Below are 19,015 nucleotides of genomic sequence, written 5' to 3'. Positions count from 1 at the left end.
AATCAGGCCTTTATGGGAGATTGGCCAGACGGAAGCCACTCCCCACTAAAAGGCACATGACAGCACGCTTGCAGTTTGCCAAAAGGCACTTAGACTCTCAGCCCATGAGAAACAAGATTCTCTGGTCTGATGAAACCAATATTGAACTCTTTGGTCTGAATGCCAAGCTTCCCGCCTGGAGGAAACCTGGCACCATGGTGGTGAAAACATCATGCTGTGGGGATGTTTTTCAGCGGTAGGGACTGGAAGACTAGTCAGGATTGAGGCAAAGATGAACAGAGCAAAGTACAGAGATCCTTAATGGCAACCTGATCCAGAGCGCTCAGGACTTCAGACTGGGGTGAAGGTTCACCTTCCAACAGCACAACGACCCCAAGCACACAGCCAAGACAATGCAGGAGTGACTTCGGAACAAGTCTGAATGTCCTTGAGTGGCTCAGCCAGAGCCCAGACTTGAAACCGATCAAACATCTCTGGAAAGACCTGAAAATAGCTATGCAGTGAAGATCCCCATCCAACCTGACAGAGCTTGAGAGGATCTGCAGAGAAGAATGGGAGAAACTCTCCAAATACAGGTGTGCCAAGCTTGTTGTGTCATACCCAGACGACTCAAGGCTGTAATCGCTGCCAAAGGTGTAAAGGGTCTGAATAGTTATGTAAATGTGATATTTCAGTTTTTATTTTTAATAAATAAATGCAAAATGTCAACCTGTTTTTCTTTGTTGTTTATGGGGTATTGTGTGTAGATTGATGAGGGAAAAATACAATTGAATCAATTTTAGAATAAGGCTGTAACGTAACAAAATGTGGAAAAGGGGAGGGGTCTGAATACTTTCTGAAGGCACTGTATATACGGCCACTCATCGGAGACTGGGGTAAGTTGAGGGTTAGCAACTTAGCATTTCCTTAACCAGCCCAACTTCAAAACCCAACCCTAGGGTGCGGTGAAGAATCATGTCAGACCAAACTACTTAGAGATGGCTCATTTGTTTGTTGTTGAAGTGGAGTCTCTTTTTTTCTCTCTCTCTCTCGTTCCTTCTCGTTCTCCCAGATATAAACACATCAACATAAAATGTGTACGCTCTCCTCATTTATTGTCTCGGAGGCATCGATGCACAACATGAAGCCTTTTTTCTTTCTTTTTTTTTTTGCCACGCGAAGACACTTAACATCTTAAGCCCCCACCATCGCTCCGTTCTCTAATGGTGCAGTGTTCTTAGCTGGCCTTATTAAAGACATCACATCTTTAGTAATGTGCCTGTCGTAGGTTTGGCCGATTTTTAGATCAAATTCATTTGAATTTGCTTTAGCGCGATATTCCAAATGCCAGTACCACGAGAATCATTTGTTATTATGGGCGTTTATGTTGTCTTTTTGGTCTGGACTCATTCACTTCTTCTGTGCTGCGTGCATCTTTTTATTTACACACACACACACACACACACACACACACACACACACACACACACACACACACACACACACACACACACACACACACACACACACACACACACACACACACACACACACACACACACACACACACACACACACACACACACACACACACACACACACACACACACACACACACACACACACACACACACACACACACACACCAAAAGCCCCTCTTCCTGCCACTCACAACAACAAAGGTGAGAGCTTCCTTCCTCCTTTGTGACGAGCGGTTTCAACTCGCTATTTGCAATTGAGGATTGGTCCAACAGAATCGGTCATATGGACACCGAAACACATTGAGGCATTATTTCTAACGAACCCTTTTTTTGACTCAACCCCTCAAATTGCACGCACAACAGACGCTACTAAAACAGGAGTTTCAATAAACATTGAGTCTGGAAAATGTATGTTCAGTTTTGTCGGTACCGCTAGCAGCATTTTAGCCATAAACCATTATACTAGCTGTCTAGTCTGTGTTTTATACATGTGCAATAAGCCTAAAACACATATGTAAGGATTTGGCAACTCGTTCTCATTGTGAGAAATAGGGTAGGGCACTTGATTTGAACATCTGAACTAAGTGGACAGGCTCACATGCTGTTGAAACAGTTGGAGACGGACAGGACAGAAGGGTGTGTTCATAACAATTCAACTGTTCTACCTTCTTAGCTTGCAAATCTATCCAAGTTCACTCAACTTAAAATATAAAGATTAGCTGGCTACTCACTAGGACATGGGCTTTTGCTTGATTTGTTTATGAGATCTGTGTTAATGTTCTATAATGGCTGCTACAAGAACTTAGTCATTATTAGTTAATGTGCGTTATGCATAGTTCTGGTTAAATTGGTTACAAAAAGGGAATTTCATAGACTGATCAGTAAAAAGCTGAAAAAACAACACACACCCACATACGCATACAAATGTAGAAACGTGCACGCTCGCTCACACATTCCGTACATTTTTAAATCACCCACATTGAAAAATCCCCCTCAAAATGTTAATCACAGTGCAGATGGTTCGCCTGCTCTTTCTCTTCGCTAATGATAGGAGTGTGTTTAGTCTTTTGCGTGTACAATATCCAATCCTGCTTTACTGAAGTTGCGAGACATTGCAAGCCAAGAAATTCTGTTTTAAATTTTTTATTGAACCTTTATTTAATTAGGTAAGTCAGTTAATAACTAATTCTTATTTACAATGATGGAACAGTGGGTCAACTGTCTTGTTCAGGGGCGGAACAACAGATTACCTTTGTCAGCTCAGGGATTCGATTCACCAACCTTTCGGTTACTGGCCCAATGCTCTAACCACTAGGCTACCTGCCGCCCATACATCAGGTGCATATCTACAGTACACAGAATGGATTATTCAAGCCACACACATACATAATTAACCCCCCTCCTGCCCCATCTCCTCCGTTCCTCTCCATTCCTCCCTCCCCCTTCATCTCTCCGGGCTCCTCTCCTCAGAACGCTGCAGGGTGGCTGACAGGCCTGCTGAGGGCTCTTGTCGTCTGGCGGATTAGCGCTTATACAAAGAGGCTTAAGGGGGCGCTGGAAGCAATGACTCCTAATAGGGATGGAGAGGGGGGCAGGGGAGGGACAATGGCTAACCACGAGGAGAGGTCCAATCCCCTGGGCCACCTGAGGCGTGGAATTGGAGGGATTGGTTGTCCCCTTTTATATGTCAAAGGGACTGGGTCAATCCTCCCGTGGCCAGCAGGGTCAGGGTCGGGGCACCAACGGATCACAGGGAGACGCACCGGGGTCACTGGCAGGTCGTTAGATATCGGCTATTGATTGGCTTTGAAGCCGTAGCTTGTTGTCGTGTATTTTGTTTATGTTATGACTGTGGATCCTAGTTTGTTTAGAGATCGGGCCGAGATGTAAGTAATGGAGTCTCACTCTAAAATTGACATATTTTCTATAATCAGGGCCAATGCCTTAATGCTATGCATGTTTTTGTAGGTATTTGTTAGTGCTTTAATGCAAGACTAACAAGCCGTTGTTCAAATATATCTTTCGTGCAAAAAAATGTGTAATTAGTGCTTGGAAACAGAGTCTCAGCCCGTTTCCATCTATTTTGGTACAGCATACAAACCTGCATATCTTTAGTGATAATCCATTAAAGGAGAAGTTATTTTTTACAACCAAATCTGTTTTTCTTAATGTAAATGGTATGTTATAGAAGAGTTCAGACACCTTTTTTGTGATTTCACTTGTTTTTGATAAACTTACCCCAGACAGTGAATAACTTCCTCATTCTCCTTGTGCAGTATGGGGGCACTGAAAAAACAAAAAAAAACTGCAAAGTTCTCAGTATAGTGATGCGGTACTTTAGATGTTGTACATATGAAAATGTGTCATTCCAAATGTAATCTGAAACGCTACATTGAATTTTGTGCGACTCGAGCTGTTTTCCTTGCTCCGCTGTGCAGGCCGGGTGTGGTCCGGCCTGCAGATATCCAAGTCAACGGGACTGCAGTAGAGAGTCGGCCGTTTTAAGTCCCTCCGCGTCTAAATCACAGAGGACTTGGACCAACAACAACAACAACACCACTCATGTCAAGAGGGCGCAACAGCGCATCTTCTTCCTAAGGCTGCTAAAGAAATGCTACCCCCGGGTCCTCTCAGTACTACCACTGCACCATCGAGAGCGTCTTGACCCGTTGCATCACGGCCTGGTACAGGAATCACTCAGTCAACGACAGCAAGGCCCTCCAGTACATCACTGGGGCCATGTTCACATCCATCCAGGACATCTACTTGAAATGGTGTTTGAGGAAGTCCCGCAGCATCATCAAGGACCCCACACACCCCAGCCACGAGTTGTTCACTTCCTTATCGTCGGGCAGACTGGTTCGGAGCATGAGGTCTGATACCAACAGGCTCACGGACAGTTTCTGTCTACAAGACATCAGACTGTATCAGAGCATGAGGTCTGATGCCAACAGGCTCAGGGACAGTTTCTGTCTACAAGCCATCAGACGGTATCAGAGCATGAGGTCTGACACCAACAGGCTCACAGACAGTTTCTGTCTACAAGCCATCAGACTGCTAAACACTTGAACTGGACAGACCACCTGAACTGACTCTCCGCACCTTAGCACGCACACACCCACATAGACACATATGTACACGTACACACACATTCATGCTACACACACATCACAGCTGCTGCTACCAAACTCTTATTTACTATTGCTAATACTGCCCAATTTAAACACTTGCCCACCAATCCCTCTTTTCCCTGATACATGTGTAAATATTGTAGTATAATTCATACCTTCCTGTATTATACTTATGGTTAAATGTTTATTCTACTGAGTCATGTACTTTATGTTCCTATTCTTATATTTTATGTCTTATTGTTGCATAGTCGAGTAGGAACCTCCAAGTAAGCATTTCGTTGGACAGTATATACAATGTGTGTCCTGTACATACGACCTAAAACAACTTGAAACACGTCCCACCAGCCTCCCATCTCTCTTCTCAGGAGGGGAGGACCAGGAGAGCGAAGGATAGATGATGATCCAGGAAGGACAAATTGTGGTCTTTAGTGCATGGGCCATCTGTCGACCAGAGAGCTAATCTCCTCCTGGCATCTTCTACAGTATCTGCCTTTGTGCCATATTGCTTTCTTTGGGAATACACAAAGTGGGTGGATGCCTCGAATGGTCGATATTGTATTGCTCTGGTTTTTAGGTTTTGTAGCTTTGAGACTCATGGTTTCGTGTATTGTGATATCCATTCTTGATTCATTTTAAAAAGACAAAGGTTTCACTCTAGTGTCTATTCTTCACAATGAGAGACGAGACCATTTTGATGTGCTTTCTTGCTGCCCCCCTTCCTGTCCTTTAATTTAGTTTCAGATGTCCGCTCATCCTTTTAGATTCAGAGTACTTGTAAGCGTTTTAAACCAATGTTCTCTCTGTAATGATGTTGGCCTCCACCCAGAATTGTTTTTGCTGGGCCATATCAAGATTTAAAGTAGGGCATTGATAGGTAGCTAGAGGCTAGTAGGCTCTGCGTTTTGTGTCCCCAAACCGTTCTGACTTACTTAACATCCTTAAAGCATCTCTCAATGTCCCTAGTGCTCCATTGCCAAGGTAGGAGGGTGATCTCATGAGATGGCAACATGAGTTAATATTTATTATCCTACAGATGACTCATTGCTAAGACTTTCAAGAGCTCAGTGTTTGGTAGCTCATTGCCTTTAATTGTTGAGCATATGGCCACACTCCAGTACTGTTATCTATAGGTTCTTGAATCTACACACACACACACACACACACACCACACACACCACACACCACACACCACACACCACACACCACACACACACACACACTGACAATGTCTCTCTCCTTCCTTCCGTTCTCTTTTCTCTTGCTCCCTCTTTTTCTTCTCCTATCTCTCTCTCTTTCTTCACCCCTCTGTCCTCCAGGGCTTCTTTCGGAGGAGCATCCAGAAGAGCATGGTGTACACATGTCACCGGGAGAAGAACTGCATCATCAACAAGGTCACCAGGAACCGCTGCCAGTACTGCAGGCTGCAGAAATGCTTGGAAGTGGGCATGTCCAAGGAGTGTGAGTAGTAGTGCACTACTATATTACACTACAGCACACTGACAGTGCCAACCTTAACCTCGGTACACTATACACTACACCTTCCAGTCATGTCATCAACCACACTACAGTCAGAGGGCAGGACGTCATCCAAACTATGCACAGAGGATCGGGACAGTCCTTTCATTGTCGTTCGACTGGGTCCCATCTGGGATGAAATGTCTAGCTATTTGATTGAGTTCTGATTGATAGGATATCATGCATCACTGAACTACACTACACCAGCCACTCCAGCCTATAACCTCTGAGCCAACAGGCAACACATACTCCGATCCCCATCATTCTCTGTCATAAAGCCTCATAACTGTGTACGTGTGCGTGCGGCACTGCCCCAATGCACAGTTTGGCTTTGCACAGTAATGGTGGTAGCTTGGTGGGCCTCTGTGATGAATATGTTAGCACCAGCAGAGAGTGAAAGAGCAGGCTTCGCCTCTGATCAGGGCAACCCGGGGGCTGTGTGAACACACACAGTACACACACAAACTGTCAGACCACCCAAGCTAATTGGTGGAGGTGATAGGGAAGACCTATGGCTGGAAGGGACTTACCTCAGCCTACCGACACACACACACACACACACACACAGGTCCAAACTGTATACATAGTAAATATACTCACTCATACGCAGGCAAGCACACACAGACCCTCCTCGCCCTTTCCCTCCTCTGTCGTCTCTCTGCTATGGTATTTACCCTCTTCATGATACTGTAATGCTCTGTGAGTTTCCCACGCGGCGGGCTGTCTGAGGCTTACTGCAAAGTAAGTTATCCTCAGCGCTCCTTACCTCTGAATGGGCCCATTAATCATGGTTATAACGATCACGGCAGGCAGCTCTGCAACACCCACAACAGGGACAGACGGGAGATAGTCTAGTGCACGGCTGATGTTAAAAGCAACCGATACAGGCTCAGATGTTTCTTCTGTCCATCTCCCTAATGGTTAAGGGTTAACATCTATGTCAAGTTAAAGAAGAACCCATATTGGTTCACTCTTACTCCCATACTCCCTCCTATTTAGTCATTGTGTCTGTGTGTGTTTGTACTAGAGGGTTATGTTGGTGTCTGGTCAGTGAGGGTGTAGTGTTGATTTGTGTGCCTGTGTCCTGGCTGATAACTTTAGCCGTGTTGCAGTGCTACTTCGAAAGGGGGTGGTGGGGGGATCTGGCCATCTGGGGGCCTGCGGGGAGTCACCGCGGAGGCTGGGAGGACCGGCCACTCTGCTAGGGGACATCTCGGTGACCTTGCATCCGCTCGACAACTCCGACATCACTGCCAGTACCAGTGCCAGGTGGCCATGCCAAGGCAGAGAGAGAGAGAGAGAGGGATGTGGGTTACTATGGAAAGACTGAGAGAGCCCGAGTGAGAGAGCCCGAGTGAGAGAGCCCGAGTGAGAGAGCCCGAGTGAGAGAGCCCGAGTGAGAGAGCCCGAGTGAGAGAGCCCGAGTGGTGTCAAGGAAAGGCAGGGCTGGTAAATGCTCTTTTTCAATGTCAATGTTTACCTTTTTGTCTTCTTTTTTTTCTTAGGCGTTCCGTTGAAACTCTGACACACCTGCTGGTGATTACTGTATGCGTGTAGAATGTTGAGTTGATTTATGTTATGAAGTTGGGGGGCTGTATTTGGTTTCTAACTAAGTGAGCCAGATGTACTACATGTTATTCCGTTTGTATGATATCTATTGTCTACCGGTGAATTTGTGTGTAGAATATAGTCTGTGTACGACAGAGAATGTGCCCATTCAAGTTGTAGGGTTTGTTGAGTTGTATTTTGAATTGAATTATTAACATTCAGGTTATATGATGGTTCATTTCAGTATACATGACCCCATCCTGCCAGCATGAACTTTTCCCCCTGTGTTACTGTGGTAGGGGTGGGGGTGGCTTTACTGCACTAGGGGGAGCCCTGTGTTCGTTACTTTGTGCCCTGTCGAGGGGGTAAACCTGTGCCCCTCCTTTGTCGCCTCAGCTCCTCGCACCAGCTCCAAAGGCGGGATGGTGTTGGGCCCCCAGCCGCCGCCCCCACCATTGGAGACCGGGAGGGGACAGACTGGGGGGCCAGGGGCGGACAGGGCAGCTCCCCCGGGTAAGCAGCCGCCCCACCCTCCTCCCCCAACCCCCCTTTCCTCTGTCCCCTCTTCCCTCCATCCCTCATCCCCTGTTTTCATCTCCCGTGCTGTGCCCTAGCATCTCCAGCATGTATGAGAGGAAGAGGAGGGTAGGAGCGGGAGGGAGAACAAGTTTCATCGTTGTTCCACCGCTACAGAGCAGAGAGAGAGAGGCAGGCAGGAGAAGCAATTGAACATTGACATTTTTATCTTTCCATTGAATTTAATCTGTGTGACGGACGACCTGTCGCAGTTTTCATTTTCCTCCCTCAAATTATCCGTCTGTCTGCCGGCCCCCTCTCTCTTTCTCGTACATACAGGCGTATACTCACATGCACATATTCACACAGATTCATGCAGACATATTGTCAAAAGTAGCCTTCTGTATTATGAAATCCACTATTGATTGATGGGAGTCTGTGTATTGCTTCTAGCATACCGCACACAATACAATACTGTTTGCTACAATGAAGATACTGCTAGTATTTGGTTCATATCCCTCATAGATCAGACAAAGGATTCACGTAGACACTATTCATGGTTTACACACACACACACACACACACACACACAAAACAATGCGGATGGCTGTTGTATTTCTCCTCCTCGCTAGCCTTGCTATGGATCTCCCGCCAGTTATTGCACGCGGCAATTCTCCATGACTGATCGCGAGTCCCGGCTAATGGTTCTTTAATGACTGCATTAAATTGTGTTGTGCGGCTTATGATTGCAGTGCCAATTTGTCAGCACGGGTAATGTCTCTGCGTTAAGGATGCCCTACTTTTATTTAGGAATTAATTTAACGTCTCCAGCGGACCCCTAATGGCGGTGGGGCCGCTGAGTCACTTTGACAGCCACAGAGAGCAGGGGGGGAGACACTCTCTCTCACACACATACACACACATTCTCACATCACTTGGAATTCTCAACTCTCCTCGCAGTTCCTTTAAAGGTGGATGGACTTCGTGGTAAGGACAAATAGCATTTGGCAATGCATAGCTGTGTAGATGTAAAGAAAGTACTTTACTTAACAGCTTCTTTTTTTTTAAGGCTAATTTCATCTGCAGTCCCTTGGGTCTTAGTGATGTGAGGGTGAGCTTCCTTAGCAAAGCAAAGGTTCTGCTGTTGTGTAATGTTTGACTCCTAGACTTGAAGCTCCCCTGTCTCTCTAAGTAATCCAAGGGAGGGAGGCCTGTCTGTGAACTGATTAATGAGCGTTGTCCCTGTATGGTGAATCCCTCTCTGGCTGGCCCTGGGCCAGTCCCCCCCTGTCAGATGTTGCCCTTAGACAGACACTAATCTATGGTAAGTTTTGTGTGCCCTTCTAATGGTTAAAGGTTAGGATTTGGACAGGGGAAGCTGATCCAAGATCTGTAAGGGTAACCTCTGGGTCGAGGTCTGGGACCGCTGGGTCTGCACAGAACAACACCACTAACTGGGGCTACAGCTGGTGACTGGAGAGAGAGAGAGAGAGGGAGGAGAGAAGAGGGAAACAAAAACACAGGGAAGAGCTATCAGATAACGTGTGACGCTTGGAGAGAGAGAGAGCGGGACACGGACAGGGGGAGCAAGCTAGCTAGTGAGGATTAGACAAGAGCAAGAGAGGAATGTGTAACAGCAAGAACGGAAGAAAGAAAGAAAAAGAGAGAGAGAGAGTGAGTGAGAGCGCGAATGCTGGAGGGAGTTGTGCAGCGTGCGGGCTGTGGGCTCAGCCGAGCCCTTTAAACCATTACTGCCTGGATATTTGTCATATTATGTTATTAGATTAGCCGGAGCCTCTAATGAAAGCAGTAGCAATTTATCAGCATTACGTACAACCTTATCCGCCAACGCTATTTATCACCTAACCTCCCCCCCTTCACCCCCCTGTCAGACCTATACACCCCGAGGAGGGGGTGGGGAAAGGAGGGAGAGGGCTGGATATACCCTAATGGCTTTCCAGTGCTTAAAACAGCGACGCCTGGTGTGTTTGTCATTTCGGGAGTAAGTGTAGCTACATTCGCGGAGGGAATGGCATTTCTCCAGCTTTCCTTTTGGATTATTCCAGGGCTTTTCCTCAGTAATATCGCTCTCCCCCCTTCACTGACCTCTCATGGTCGTTTATCTTCCCAGCTGGGATCAGAGCTGGAATGTGTTGCTTCTTAGCTACAGTGGCCCTTGCAGCTTTTTGTTCTCCTACCTCAACGTAATCATCCTCTTCCATCGTGTACCTGTCCTGCTAGCTAGCCTACCTACACTACCTCCTGCACTTGCCCTTTTGCTACCTCTAGTTTATATCTCAGTCCCCTCTTGGTTTCGGTTTAGATACCCACGCAATTTGAATAATGTTCCACGATTTGTTCCCCCAACACAAGTGAAGTCCCGGGTGCATCACCAACAGTTTAATTTCACTGATGGTCTTGCCGTTTGATTTAAGTTTTCCTTTCTAGTTTAGGCGGGAAATGCAGTATTCTTCCTCGACTGTTTGTAAAGCACCCTATTCAACAAACCTTTTTTTATTTTTTATTTAACTTCTACATTCCACTACTAAATATCCGCCCCGTATCTAAACCCTGCTTCTCTTCCTTTTCTCTCTTCAGCGGTGAGGAACGACCGGAACAAGAAGAAGAAGGATGAGAAGAAGCAGGAGAGCACAGAGAGCTACGTGCTGAGCACTGAGACGGAGCAGATGATCAACAGGGTCAGCAAGGCGCATAAGGAGACCTTCCCTTCGCTCTGCCAGCTGGGCAAATACACTACGGTGAGCACCACAATACTGTGTTTGCACATACACAATCTTATAGACAAACCAGTGCAGCGAATTCACTCATCTGTTGTTTGATATTGTAGCCCTTTCCTGCAGTCTAATGACCTAGTGGCCTCATGGATGGAATGTTATTAATATTTTTCATGATTCATAAAAAAAAACTAGTCTTTCTATGTCAAACGGTTTTGTTATTTCAGTCTTCTGTTATATATATAAAGTGTAATATTGGCATGCAAACTCAAAATGGAATACATTTCAACTCTAGAAAATGCAGTCTTGACTTGAGTCTAGAAAAAGTCTAGCTGGTTAGTTTCTTGTCTTAGCAAACCATTGACATGACAACCGATGATGTTATGGCTTGCGATGAGTTAATTGACATAGATGTTGACACCATTGCACCCCATGGTTTTAAACAAGAGAAACCCCAACTTTCTGCAACTTTACGAAGGTACTACTCATTATGTGATACAAGTGTCTTTTTTGTCTTTTTTAAAAAACATTTTTGCAAAAGTTTTTAAAAAATAAACTGAAATATCACATTCACATACAATTGAATTCGGAAGTTTACATACACTTAGGTTGGAGTCATTAAAACTCGTTTTTCAACCACTCCACAAATTTCTTGTTATTAATCAAATCAAAATCAAATCATATCAAATGTTATTTGTCACATACACATGGTTAGCAGATGTTAATGTGAGTGGAGCTAAATGCTTGTGCTTCTAGTTCCGACAATGCAGTGATAACCAACGAGTAATCGAACCTAACAATTCCAAAACTACTATCTTATACACACACAAGTGTAAAGGGATAAAGAATATGTACATAAAGATGTATGAATGAGTGATGGTACAGAACGGCATAGGCAAGATGCAGTAGATGGTATCGAGTACAGTATGTACATATGAGATGAGTAATGTAGGGTATGTAAACATTATATTAAGTAGCGTAGTTTAAAGTGGCTAGTGATGCATGTATTACATAAAGATGCACTAGATTATATAGAGTACAGTATATACATATGAGATGAATAATGTAGGGTATGTAAACATTATATTAAGTATCATTGTTTAAAGTGGCTAGTGATATAGTTTACCACAATTCCCATTATTAAAGTGGCTGGAGTTGAGTCAGTGTGTTGGCAGCAGCCACTCAATGTTAGTGGTGGCTGTTTAACAGTCTGATGGCCTTGAGATAGAAGCTGTTTTTCAGTCTCTCGGTCCCTGCTTTGATGCACCTGTACTGACCTCGCCTTCTGGATGATAGCGGGGTGAACAGACAGTGGCTCGGGTGGTTGTTGTCCTTGATGATCTTTATGGCCTTCCTGTGACATCGGGTGGTGTAGGTGTCCTGGAGGGCAGGTAGTTTGCCCCCGGTGATGCGTTGTGCAGACCTCACTACCCTCTGGAGAGCCTTACGGTTGTGGGCGGAGCAGTTGCCGTACCAGGCGGTGACTTAATCCTGTCGGGCTGTATCATTTTTCCAACAATTGTTTACAGACAGATTATCTCACTTATAATTCACTGTATCACAATTCCAGTGGGTCAGCAGTTTACACAAATTAAGTTGACTGTGCCTTTAAACAGCTTGGAAAATTCCAGACAATATGTCATGGCTTTAGAAGCTTCTGATTGGCTAATTGACATAATTTGAGTCAATTGAAGGTGTACCTGTGGATGTATTTCAAGGCCTACCTTCAAATTCAGTGCCTCTTTTCATGGGAAAACAAAAAGAAATCAGCCAAGACCTCAGAAAAAAAATTGTAGACCTCCACAAGTCTGGTTCATCCTTGGGAGCAATTTCCAAATGCCTGAAGGTACCATGTTCACCTGTACAAACAATAGTATGCAAGTATAAACACCATGGGACCATGCAGCCATCATACCGTTCAGGAAGGAGATGCGTTCGGTCTCCTAGAGATGAACGTACTTTGGTGCAAAAAATGCAAATTAATCCCAGAACAACAGCAAAGGACCTACAGCTGCAACATCAGGAGCATGGGTTGCATCACAGCCTGGTACGGCAATTGCTCGGCCTCCGACCGCAAGGCACTTCAGAGGGTAGTGCTTACGGCCCAGTGCATCACTGGGGCAAAGCTGCCTGCCATCCAGGACCTCTACACCAGGCGGTGTCAGAGGAAGGCCCTAAAAATTGCCAACGACCCCAGCCACCCCAGTCATAGACTGTTCTCTCTACTACCGCATGGCAAGCAGTACCGGAGTTCCCCCCTCTTTTACGCTGCTGCTACTCTCTGTTTATCACATGTATAGTAACTTTAACTATACATTCATGTACATACTACCTAAATTGGCCCGACCAAACAGTGCTCCTGCACATTGGCTAACCGGGCTGCATTGTGTCCCACCACCCGCCAACCCCTCTTTTTACGCTACTGCTACTCTCTGTTCATCATATATGCATAGTCACTTTAACGATACCTACATGTACATACTACCTCAATAAGCCTGACTAACCGGTGTCTGTATACAGCCTTGCTACTCTTTTTTTCAAATGTCTTTTTACTGTTGTTTTATTTCTTTACTTACCTACACACACAAACACACATACCTTTTTTCCCCGCACCAATGGTTAGAGCCTGAGCATTTCACCTGTTGTATTCGGCGCACGTGACAAATAAACTTTGATTTGATTTGAAGATGCTGGAGTAAACGAGTACAAAAGTATCTCTATCCACAGTAAAACGAGTCCTATATCGACATATCCTGGCCGCACAGAAAGGAAGAAGCCACTGCTCCAAAACCACCATAAAAAAGCCAGACTATGGTTTGCAACTGCACATGGGAACACAGATCGTACTTTGTGGAGAAATGTCCTCTGGTCTGATGAAACAAATATAGAACTGTTTGGCCGTAATGACCATCGTTATGTTTGGAGGAAAAAGGGGGAGGCTTGACATCAGAAGATCACCATTCCAACCGTGAAGCACGGGGGTGGCAGCATCATGTTGTGGGGGTGCTTTGCTGCAGGAGGGACTGGTGCACTTCACAAACTAGATGGCATCATGAGGTAGGAAAATGATGTGGATATATTGAAGCAACATCTCAAGACATCAGTCAGGAAGTTAAAGCTTGGTGGCAAATGGGTCTTCCAAATGGACATTGACCCCAAGCATACTTCCGAAGTTGTGGCTTAAGGACAACAACATCAAGGTATTGGAGTGGCCATCACAAAGCCCTGACCTCAATTCTATAGAAAATTTGTTGGCAGGACTGAAAAAGCAAGGAGGCCTACAAACCTGACTCAGTGACACCAGCTCAGTCAGGAGGAATAGGCCAAAATTGTGGGACGCTTGCGGAAGGCTACCCGAAATGTTTGACCCAAGTTAAACCATTTATAGGCAATGCTACCAGATACTGACTTCTGACCCACTGGGAATGTGATGAAAGAAAACAAAGGTAGAAGTTGAAATATATTAGTCTCTCTACTATTTGTCTGACATTTCATATTCTTAAAATAAAGTGGTGATCATAACTGACCTAAGACAAGAAATTTGTACTAGGATTAAATGTCAGGAATTGTGAAAAACTTGAGTTAAATGTATTTGGCTAAGCTGTATGTTAACTTCCGACTTCAACTGTAAGTATTCATACCCTTTACTCAGTACTCTTTTGAAGCACCTTTGGCAGTGATTACACCCTTGAGTCTACTTGGGTATGATGCTACAAGCTTGGCACACCTGTATTTGGGGAGTTTCTCCCATTCTTCTCTGCAGATCCTCTCAAGCTCTGTCAGATTGGATGGGGAGCGTTGCTGCGCAGCTATTTTCAGGTCCCGCCCAAGATACTCAATCCGTTTCATGTCCGGGCTATGGCTGGGCCACTCAAGGACGCTCAGAGACTTGTCCCAAAGCCATTCCTGCATTGTCTTGTCTGTGTGCTTAGCGTCGTTGTCCTGTTGGAAGGTGAACCTTCGCCGCAGTCTCAGGTCCTGAGTGCTCTGGAGCAGGTTTTCATCAAGGATCTCTCTGTACTTTTCTCTCTTCATCTTTCCCTCGATCCTGACTAGTCTCCCAGTCCCTGCCGTTGAAAACATCCCCACAGCATGATGCTTCCACCACCATGCTTCACCGTAGAGATGGTGCCAGGTTTCCTCCAGACGTGACACTTTGCATTCAGGCAAAATAGTTCAATTTTTAGTTTCATCAGACCAGAGAATCTTGTTTCTCATGGTCTGAGAGTCTTTAGGTACCTTTTGGTAAACTCCAAGTGGGCTGTCGTGCCTTTTACTGAGGAGTGGCTTCTGTCTGGCAACTCTACCATAAATGCCTGATTTTGTGGAGTGCTGCTGAGATGGTTGTCCTTCTGGAAGGTTCTCCCATCTCCACAGAGGAACTCTGGAGCTCTGTCAGAGTGACCATCGACTTCTTGGTCACCTACCTGACCAAGGCCCTTCTCCCTCGATTGCTCAGTTTGGCCGGGCGGCCAGCTCTAGGAAGAGTCTTGGTGGTTATAAACTTCTTCCATTTAAGAATGATGGGGGCCACTGTGTTCTTGGAGGCCTTCAATGCTGCAGACATTTTTTGGTACCCTTCCCCAGATCTGTGCCTCGACACAATCCTGTCTCTGAGCGCTATGGACAATTCCTTCAACCTCAGGGCTTGGTTTTTGCTCTGACATGCACTGTCAACTGTGGGCCCTTTATATAGACAGGTGTGTGCCTTTCCAAATCATTGTCCAATCAATTTAATTTACCACAGGTGGACTCCAATCAAGTTGTTGAAACATCTCAAGGATGATCAATGGAAACGGGATGCACCTGAGCTCAATTTTGAGTCTCATAGCAAAGCAATACTTAAATAAATAAGGTATTTCTTTGTTTTCGCTTTGTAATTATGGGGTATTGTGTGTAGATTGATGACATGTTTTATTTAATCCATTTTAGAATAAGGCTGTAACGTAACAAAATGTTAAGTGGTCTGAATACTTTCCAAAGGCATTGTATTATTTTGTTTAAGACTACAAAGAAACACTCTGTTTGACCCTGATTTAGCCCACTGCAGTAAAAGGCTTTCCGAATTATTCTTCAAAGTGTTGTTTAAGTATTGCTTCAGAACCTTATTGGTGCTGCAACCTTTTATTCTCATATCCAGAGTACATGTATTTGATTTGTTTTGTAAAACATGTCGGTGTGGAGCCTTGAATGTAGCACTTCGTCCAATAAAGACTTGTTAGCACTCAAACTCTAACTAGTCCCTCTCTCTCGTTCAGAGTAACAGCTCGGAGAGGCGTGTGGCTCTGGACGTGGACCTGTGGGACAAGTTCAGTGAGCTGTCCACCAAGTGTATCATCAAGACGGTGGAGTTCGCCAAGCAGCTTCCTGGCTTCACCACGCTCACCATCGCTGACCAGATCACCCTGCTCAAGGCCGCCTGTCTGGACATACTGGTAAGGACTGCCTTTGGTTCACTCTGCTAATGGTGGTCTGGAACAAATTCCTGCGCACCATCTCAGATCGCTCTTCAGGGTCAGGTTTGAGTCGCTCACCAACACTGGTCCTGGTCCATCTGAGGGGGGACTACAGGCATTTGTTCCAGCATTAAAACACCATATCACCTTAATTAGTTGCAACTAATGTATTAGTGCTGGGGTGGTGTAAAGACCTGCACACCATCTAGTCGTTCAGGCCCAGGATAAGTGAGTGGTGACCACTGTTATTATATAACATCTGATCATAGCATTGCTGACGTGTCAGCTACTTATCGATTCATCCCTGTGCTATTGCATGATTGGCCCACACATTGGATTTGTTGACGTGCTCCTTCAGATTCTGCGGATCTGCACGCGCTACACACCGGAGCAGGACACCATGACGTTCTCTGATGGCCTGACGCTAAACCGCACCCAGATGCACAATGCCGGCTTCGGACCGCTCACCGACCTGGTGTTCGCCTTCGCCAACCAGCTCCTCCCCCTGGAGATGGATGATGCTGAGACGGGGCTGCTCAGCGCCATCTGTCTGCTGTGTGGAGGTACTGCGGCTGTTTGGACCCTATACTACTGCATACACACACGCACCCATACACAGTGATTGAAGCTGATAATGACATTGTGTCCAGGTAGGGTAGGGGTTAATCTGCCTCATCTTCATTTGGCTGTGAAGGTTTCTCCGTCTTAAACAAATAGGTCTGGTCACATCTCTTCTCATTATAGGCCACTAATACTATCGTATTCCAGCATTCACACATTGGACCGGCCCAAAACTATGAATGTAGACTAGTGCTGTATCTTGAGGACCATTTAGTGATTTAAACCTCTAGAGTCTTAAGCCGAGGGGGTTCCAAGCTAACATATGGAGTTGTTTTAAGATGGTCATACCAAGGATCATTTATCTATTTGATTTAGAATTTTAAGAAATATAGGATTTAGAATTTAGAATTGAAAGAAATATAGGATTATTATTATTTGATGAAACATTGAATTTGGCATTACTGCTATTATCCAATAGAAACACATTGAATAACAGATTCACTACATGCAACCATAGATGGTCCAACAAATTAATGTAAAGAAAGTTAGTTCTGAAGTGTCTGTCCAGTATCTGAGAGATGTAAGAAAGATCAGGAAATTATGACATGTTTTCCTCCCCTTATTATAGGCACTAAACGATGTCCCATTTTTTAAACTGGTCCCAGGGGACCTGCAGACGAGTCTTGTGAGGCTGGGGGTGTCCTAATGTGTGTCTCAGCTGTCCACAGAGGGGTCATATTAGTGTGTAGGCCAAACCATTCAGTCTCAGCTGTCCACAGAGGGGTCATATTAGTGTGTAGGCCAAACCGTTCAGTCTCAGCTGTCCACAGAGGGGTCATATTAGTGTGTAGGCCAAACCGTTCAGTCTCAGCTGTCCACAGAGGGGTCATATTGTGTAGGCCAAACCGTTCAGTCTCAGCTGTCCACAGAGGGGTCATATTAGTGTGTAGGCCAAACCGTTCAGTCTCAGCTGTCCACAGAGGGGTCATATTAGTGTGTAGGCCAAACCGTTCAGTCTCAGCTGTCCACAGAGGGGTCATATTAGTGTGTAGACCAAACCGTTCGGTCTCAGCTGTCCACAGAGGGTTCATAATAGTGTGTAGGCCAAACCGTTCGGTCTCAGCTGTCCACAGAGGGGTCAAACCGTATTAGTGTGTAGGCCAAACCGTTCTCAGCTCTCACAGAGGGGTCATATTAGTCCACAGAGCTGGGGGGTCATATTAGTGTGTAGGCCAAACCGTTCAGTCTCAGCTGTCCACAGAGGGGTCATATTAGTGTGTAGGCCAAACCGTTCAGTCTCAGCTGTCCACAGAGGGGTCATATTAGTGTGTAGGCCAAACCGTTCAGTCTCAGCTGTCCACAGAGGGGTCATATTAGTGTGTAGGCCAAACCGTTCAGTCTCAGCTGTCCACAGAGGGGTCATATTAGTGTGTAGGCCAAACCGTTCAGTCTCAGCTGTCCACAGAGGGGTCATATTAGTGTGTAGACCAAACCGTTCAGTCTCAGCTGTCCACAGAGGGGTCATATTAGTGTGTAGACCAAACCATTCAGTCCACAGAGGGGTCAGCTGTCCACAGAGGGGTCATATTAGTGTGTAGGCCAAACCGTTCAGTCTCAGCTGTCCACAGAGGGGTCATATTAGTGTGTAGGCCAAACCGTTCAGTCTCAGCTGTCCACAGAGGGGTCATATTAGTGTGTAGACCAAACCGTTCAGTCTCAGCTGTCCACAGAGGGGTCATATTAGTGTGTAGACCAAACCGTTCAGTCTCAGCTGTCCACAGAGGGGTCATATTAGTGTGTAGGCCAAACCGTTCAGTCTCAGCTGTCCACAGAGGGGTCATATTAGTGTGTAGGCCAAACCGTTCGGTCTCAGCTGTCCACAGAGGGGTCATATTAGTGTGTAGGCCAAACCGTTCAGTCTCAGCTGTCCACAGAGGGGTCATATTAGTGTGTAGGCCAAACCGTTCAGTCTCAGCTGTCCACAGAGGGGTCATATTAGTGTGTAGGCCAAACCGTTCAGTCTCAGCTGTCCAAACAGAGGGGGGGTCATATTAGTGTGTAGGCCAAACCGTTCAGTCTCAGCTGTCCACAGA

The 19,015-nt window shown here is 45.6% G+C and overlaps 1 protein-coding gene across 5 annotated transcripts in view; it reads left to right on the top strand.

Moving 5' to 3' along the window:
- LOC118357613 (retinoic acid receptor alpha-like) overlaps positions 1-19,015 on the top strand; it is a 238,458-nt gene that overhangs the window by 217,236 nt on the left and 2,207 nt on the right. For 3 of the 5 annotated variants that reach the window (XM_035734904.2, XM_052478388.1, XM_035734902.2), the window contains 5 exons: positions 5,908-6,049; positions 8,051-8,167; positions 10,769-10,929; positions 16,164-16,340; positions 16,720-16,924. In XM_035734904.2, coding sequence (XP_035590797.1) covers positions 5,908-6,049; positions 8,051-8,167; positions 10,769-10,929; positions 16,164-16,340; positions 16,720-16,924 — 802 coding nt within the window. The remainder of the gene's footprint in view (positions 1-5,907; positions 6,050-8,050; positions 8,168-10,768; positions 10,930-16,163; positions 16,341-16,719; positions 16,925-19,015) is intronic. The other 2 variants (XM_035734906.2, XM_035734905.2) reach the window with 1 other exon arrangement.

Source organism: Oncorhynchus keta, chromosome 24 (assembly GCF_023373465.1).
Source record: "Oncorhynchus keta strain PuntledgeMale-10-30-2019 chromosome 24, Oket_V2, whole genome shotgun sequence".
NCBI lineage: Eukaryota > Metazoa > Chordata > Actinopteri > Salmoniformes > Salmonidae > Oncorhynchus > Oncorhynchus keta.
The sequence above is the reverse complement of the archived record's forward strand: the minus strand, read 5'-3'. Positions and strand labels throughout refer to the sequence as shown.